Source organism: Pteropus vampyrus, unplaced genomic scaffold (assembly GCF_000151845.1).
Source record: "Pteropus vampyrus isolate Shadow unplaced genomic scaffold, Pvam_2.0 Scaffold67, whole genome shotgun sequence".
Taxonomy (NCBI): Eukaryota; Metazoa; Chordata; class Mammalia; order Chiroptera; family Pteropodidae; genus Pteropus; species Pteropus vampyrus.
The window spans coordinates 604,079-610,810 of record NW_011888848.1 but is presented as its reverse complement, the minus strand read 5'-3'; the positions used below and the strand labels follow the sequence as shown (position 1 = coordinate 610,810).

At 36.4% G+C, this 6,732-nt stretch overlaps 1 protein-coding gene across 1 annotated transcript in view; it reads right to left on the bottom strand.

Annotated features, from left to right (window-relative positions):
* The window catches only part of CFI (complement factor I), a 28,503-nt gene extending 24,268 nt beyond the window's left edge, over nt 1–4,235 (bottom strand). The window contains exon 1 of the mRNA XM_011361442.2: nt 4,024–4,235. Coding sequence (XP_011359744.1) covers nt 4,024–4,080 — 57 coding nt within the window. The 5' untranslated portion in view covers nt 4,081–4,235. The remainder of the gene's footprint in view (nt 1–4,023) is intronic.
* Between the last annotated feature and the right edge of the window lie 2,497 nt (nt 4,236–6,732).

Below are 6,732 nucleotides of genomic sequence, written 5' to 3'. Positions count from 1 at the left end.
AAAAAACAAAAACTTAAAAGACTTTTAGTTTCTAGGACAGTCTCATAATAATTACAATGTCCAGCTTTGTGCAATCATTGAAACTTTAACCTTCATTTTAGTTGAAAGCTTCTCCTTTTTCCAGCTCAAACTCATTTCAGGGGCATGGTGGGATGCATGGTGGAAAAAAAACCAACAAAGACATGGAGGAAAATTTACATTTAAGGAGCTAAAGATGTGGAGCAAGCAAAGGAGGCTTTGCTTCCCTTGTTTGGTATGTCTAATGCTGCAGAGAGCTTCAGAGGATGAAAACTGAAAAGCCACTAAATCTGACAAGCAAAGGTCATTGGGATCCTTTGAAGAAGTAGTTTTAGCTGAGCGTTAGAGGCAGAAACCAGACTTTGGTGAGTTGAGGCCAGAATGGGAAGTGAAGAAATGGAAGCAGAGTATAGACTTACCCTTTTCACTGATTTCATTCATAGACGTGGGAGACTTAACATGGGATTTTTAAAAAAATCTCTGCTTTTTCTGAAAGCCCCAATAAAATGAGAGTAAAAGAATTAAAAAAAAAAAAAAAAAGACATAAGGCCAAAGAGAATGGAGATACTACAGACTCTAGATGTTATCAAAATGCTGGAAACTGAAAAGGAGATGGGCTATTGATAAGAGATTTATCAGTCCAGAGGGAACTGAAACCCAAGCATAATGAAGGAAGGCATAAGGATAAAGCAACTCAGCCCTACAGAGAACTTAGGAATTGAGGCATCTAGTACCTCTGAAGAACATGGAGTGGCTAAAAATCCAGGAAGCTGATTAAAGGAAATGGTTTTATGAACATGTTACTGAGGAATCTAATATAAATAGCAAAAGAAACGGCAAAGAATTGAAAGTGGTTGTCACTGGACAGTGAGAACCAGGGGTGAAGAGGGGTGCGATAGGGGTATTTTAAATTATAAGCAAAGATAATTGATGATCTTATTTGACTGATCAGTATCTATGCTCAACCTATTGTTAAACATTCACAATGTCATCATGGTTTTAAGCCTTATGGTATTATTTGCCTTTGTAAACTATATACATGGATCGATTTGAGAAAAAAATAATTAAATGAAAAAGAATGTTATGCTTTCAGTAAAGATTAGGTGGTAGGGTTCAAAGGAGAAAAACAGATGGTATAGGAACATAGAATAAAGAGTTTTTTTTGTTAGAATAGATTTCATCATGATTATAGGCAGAAGTCAATAATCTAACAGAATGGGAAAGAATGAAGCTTTAAGAGAGAGGGAGGTGACAATGGAGCAACATTTAAAAAATACCGGGAAAAATCCCCTGTCAACCTATAATTCTATACCCAGAAAAAACTATTTAAAAATTAAGACAAAATAACCTTTTTGAACATACAAAAGCTGAAAGAATTAATCCCAGCATGTTTGCACTAAAATAAACGTTATGAAAAGTTCTTCAAGCAGAAGGAAAATTATCCTAGATGGAAATCTCTTTCTATATAAAGGAATGAAGAATACTAGGAATCTCTGGAAATATTTGACTGGGGGGAATGGGTGGAATGATGGGTAGGAGGTGGCCTTTATCTCTGCTTTGTACCTTTTATTGTGATATCTTTGTCTGACTTTGGTACCAGAGTGACACTATTGGGCTCATAGAATGAGTTAGGAAGTATTTCCTCCTTTTTATGTATTTATTTATTTTTGGTTACTAATTTAATCTATGTCTGTTCAGATTTCCTATTTCTTCTTAAGTCAGTTTTGGTAATTTGTGTGTTTCTAGGAATTTGTCCATTCATCTAGTTTCTCTAATTTGTTGGCATATAATTGTTCACAATATTCTCTTATCATTCTTTTGATTTCTGTAAGGTCAGTAGTAATGTCTCCACTTTCTGACTTTATTTATTTGCATCTTTTTTTTTCTTTGTCTAGCTAAGTTTGCAAATTTGGTTGATCTTTACAAAGAACCAAATTTGGGCTTAATTTATTCTATTATCTTGCTATTCTTTATTTTTTTCTATCTCCAACCTAATCTTAATTATTTCCTTTCTTCTCCTAACTTCCAATTTAGGTTGCTCTTCTTTTTCTAGTTGATTGGTGTTGATTCTTTTTTAAATGTTTGGTAGTTGTTTAAAATGTAAACATAGTTGTTGAAAGTTCAAACATAGGTTATTCATTTGAGATCTTTGTTCTTTCTTATTGTAGGTACTTACTGCTATGAATTTCCTTTTGAACACTGCTTTTGCCACATCCTATATGTTTTAGTATGTTGTGTTTTGTTTTCATTCATCTCTAATTATTTTCTAATTTTCCTTGTGATTTTTTTGACCATTGGTTGTTTAAGAGTACATTGTTTAATTTGCACATTTGTAAACTTTCCAGTTTTCTTTCTGTTACTGATTTCTAGCTTTATTCCATTGTATTTAGAGAAGCTACTTCATATCATTTCAATTTTTTAAAAATTTATTGAAACATGTTTTTTGGCCTACCATATGGTATAGCCTGGAGAATGCTCCATGTAAACTTGATAAAAGTGCATATTCTGCTGTTGTTGGGTGGAATGCTCTATAGATATCTAGTTGTTAGGTCAGTCTGGCTTATAGTGTTGCTAAAGTCCTCTATTTTCTTATTCATCTTTTGTCTAGATTTTCTGTCATTATGGAAAGTGGGGTGTTGAAGTCTCCAACTATTATTGTAGAATCTTCTCTTCTTCCCTTTAGTTATGTCGATGTTTATTCCATATATTTTAGGCTCTATTTTTGGTGTGTATGTTTATAATTATTATATTTTTTTATTGATTCTTTTATCATATCTAATGCCCTTCTTTGTCCCTTATGACAAGAGACAATTAAAGTCAATTTTATCTAATATTAGTGTGGACACTCCAGCTCTCTTTTGGTTATTATTTACATGGACTACTGTCTTTCAATCTTTCACTTTCAAATTATTTGTATCTTTTGATCTAAAGTGGGTCTCTTGTAGACAGGATATAGTTGGATCATGAGTTTAAAAAAAAAAATCAATTCTGCTGATCTTTGCTTATTTGTTGGAGAATTTAATCCACTTATATTTAAATTAATTGCTGATAAGAAAGGCCTTACTTTGCATTTTGCTATTTGTTTTCTGTATGCCTTGTACCTTTTTGGTCTTTATTTCCTCCATTACTGCCTTCTTTCGTGATCACAAAAGTTGGCAATTATCAATAAAGATCTAAAATGTCTTAAACATTTCTAACCTGAATAGACAACTTTTCAACCTGGCTATAATCTGTCATTTTAGTTTTAACTCCCTGAATTGCTCATGGAGTCTCCACTCTGATCGAATGAATTTATTCATCTGAAAGAGCCTGGTGCTTTGCTATCTTTCTGCCATAGTACTTGCTGCTTCTCCAGACTGGAAAGGCTGGAAATCACTTTCTCTTTTTATCCATTGATCAAATCTAACCCAGAATTATAGGTCTAGCTAAACTCCCATTTGGTCTATAAACTCTTCTTGACTTCTTTGCAGGAAGGAATTTTTCCTCTCATTAAAGTCCCTTGGCACATGATATTTGCACTATTTTTGGCAATTAAATATATACTGTCTTGTAAAAGTTCTCTTGAGTTTTCAAATATTCTTTAAAACTTGCTTATTATTTCTTCATCGGCATATTTATATCATCTTGCTACAACTGTAGCAAAAGACTACTGATGGAAGAGGTCAGTCTTGCCATTTGCTCAGCACTATCCTTTGCACATAGAAAGAACTTGGTAAATGTTTATTGATTAAATGTGATTACTCTAAGTTACTGATCTGTATCACTAAAATGCTCATTAGTTTAATTTATATGCACAGATAAGAGCATACAAAAAAAAGTAATTTCTTAAAGCTCTTTCATCAAGATAGAAACAAAATATCTTTGTTACTGACTATACACTGCCATTGTTGGTAACCGAACTATTGTAATCTTTAAATCAAATTAGTATCTCAAGATTTTTTATATATTTTTATAACATTTAAAATATTTGCTTAAAATAGTTTGCAAAAGTATTGAACTACTTACCTTGCAAAAACTTAAGTAGAAGCACAAAAGCAACAGAATAACATGAGCAAGCTTCATGTTGGAGAACTTCAGGGTCTGTGTCTCTACTGTGGATACTTCTCCACCCCAGATATTCTTTTCAAATTTAATTTTTAACCTCTGAAAAAATATTTAAAAAGAGCAAGCCTCCTAAAGAGCTTTGTACTTTTGAACTTGTAGAGAATTTGGCTACAGTCCAAAGAGTTTACCGTAACTGAAACCAAAAAAGGCCTTCCCAGGAAATAGCTGAGAGAGGCAACCAATGAAAACTGTGCTTCTTCCAGAGGAAACTGATTTTCTCTGCCTGTTACTGAGTAATGCCTCCACCTGTCTTCTAGGGAAGACAGAAACTACACTGGAAGAAAATTTCTTTACATTTTTGGTAAAAATAAATGTATAACATTTCCCCTAAGGTTGAAGACTAGTTAATGGCAAGAGGTAAAAGTACATCACATTGAATGAAGGCTACGCTGACTACATTAAAATTCTTCAACAAAACAGTTCCTTTACCATGCATTGACTATGCTGTGATTAAATTATATTCTCTGGATGCAAAAACTTTTAAAAATAAATATCACTGCCCTAGCACCAACTAATTTGTATTTGTAAAATAAATTGTGACAGCACAAATGTTGTCACAATTTGGGTTCTCCTGAAGCAGATGTGAGACAGATTTTGGGGTGCAAGATACTTATTAGGAATCAACTCCTGTGAAAGGAAGAGAAGCAGGAGTGAGAAGAAAGAGAAGTTAGATGACAATGCAGGTTCACCAAAGCCTTGGCCAGCTCATGGGGAGCTCTGGAGTGAGTGTGGCCTGTCACAGTGTTCCCGGGTCAGGCAGAAATGACTGGACCATTAAGCCCTGACTTGCTCAGTCACCTGGTGTGGGTTGCCCAGGAAAGACATGCTCTTAGGTGAGGCATTTTTATGTAGCTGAGGCTGACCATGAAGGAACTGATAGCTTCTATCAGAAGGAAATGCCCTCTGACTATGACTTCATAGCTAGATAGCAAAACCTTCCTTGAAGGGGTGATCTGGGAAACTCTGCCATCTTGTTTTCCAGAGTCCACTATTTGCACCTTTTAGATCTACTTTCCATATGTGCTCCAAGAGTGGATCCTTCAGAATTGCCATGGATCTCTCTTTCTGCAGGAAAATATAGAAGAAGGAGGGGATGGGAAAAACTATGGCCCCTGCCCTTGTCATTGATCTTGGGACTGTAATTGTTACTTATTTTCTGCCTTCTTCCTATCCATTCCAGATTCACTTCACCCTGATCTTCCAACTCTGCCGGCCTCAGTGGCTTATCTGATAGCATGTCCCACAACCTCTTCCAGGAGCAGTCTGAGTCCCTAGTTACCATTTCTTTCTAGTTGATATTTCTATCCCTTTACTGTCACAAGAGGTGCTAAGTTATACAATATTTTTATATTGTATAACAATATTGCTTTTATACAATATTGTTTCATACATATTGTATAACAACAGCCTACTTCCTCTGAATGATCAGGGTCAGATACCCCTGTCAAGATCAGGTGACCACTCTTCTTCCCTACTGGTCCCTTGACGCCAGGAGCCCAATGTGCTATAGGCAGAAGGCTTAGCTTATAATTGAGTGTGAGTCTTGCTGTGCCCCTTGGAAAAGTGTGCTTCCTATGGAGAATAAGACCTCTAATCCTGCAGAGTCCACAGTTGTGAGGTAGGAAGCAAAAAGCTGCCAGTTGGTCACTGGGAGTGATGGGAGTGATTGTAAGTCTAGTCATTCCTGTATCTTTCCTCTCCTGGGGATACAATGCTACATGAAGGTCTTTGATTCAATGCATGTAGTGCTTCCTGGAGATTAGCACCCAGTCTTCATAGAGTACTGCCTTTAAGTAGCACCTTCGCTCTGCCTTCAGCAGGCTGCTTCAATGCTCCATAAGCCTGCCAGATTCTGAGTGCTGCAGTTTGTGATGACCAGTGAATCGCTTGGTCACAGGCCCACTCTCACATCTCTTTTGTTGTAAAGTAGGTCTTCCTGTCTGACAGGATGTCACAGGGTATCCCCTGTTGGAAGATTACTCTGTAATCTTTCGGATCACAATCCTAGCTGAGGGCCTGTAGACAGGAAAGGCACATCCTAACCTGGGACATATGTATATTCCTGTAAATATGTATCACTAGCTCTTCTAAGATTGAAAGGACAGACTGTGTCAGTTTACCATCAGGTGGTTAGTTGGTATCTTTGATGAATTGTGCCATCTTTGGGGCTCCCCATGGGTTTCTGCTGCTGTCAGATTGAACATTTGTTGATGGCAGTAGCTAAATAAACCTTAGGGGTCCATACTCTTGGCCTCATGGGTAGCCTCCATTTCTGCTACTGTGGCTACTTTATTCTTGTGCCTATTGTGCTAGCACTGAGATGGCTGATGACTGAGACTGGCTGATATCAATGGCTGAGTCATTTCAGTGGTTAGTATCTTTTCTCTGGTGAGTGTTAACATGTGATACAAGGATTTTTACACTTCATTCGCACTCCTATATGTACATCCACATCTTTCTACCCCAGACCTTCTTGTTCCTAATTGTTGAATATTTTTCATTCTAGGAAAAAAGATGGTTAGGCAATCACTACTGTGCTTTCATGTGTAGTTAACCTTGAGTCACTATTTTTCCACACGAAGTGGACGGCCATGTGAACTACTGGAGCTC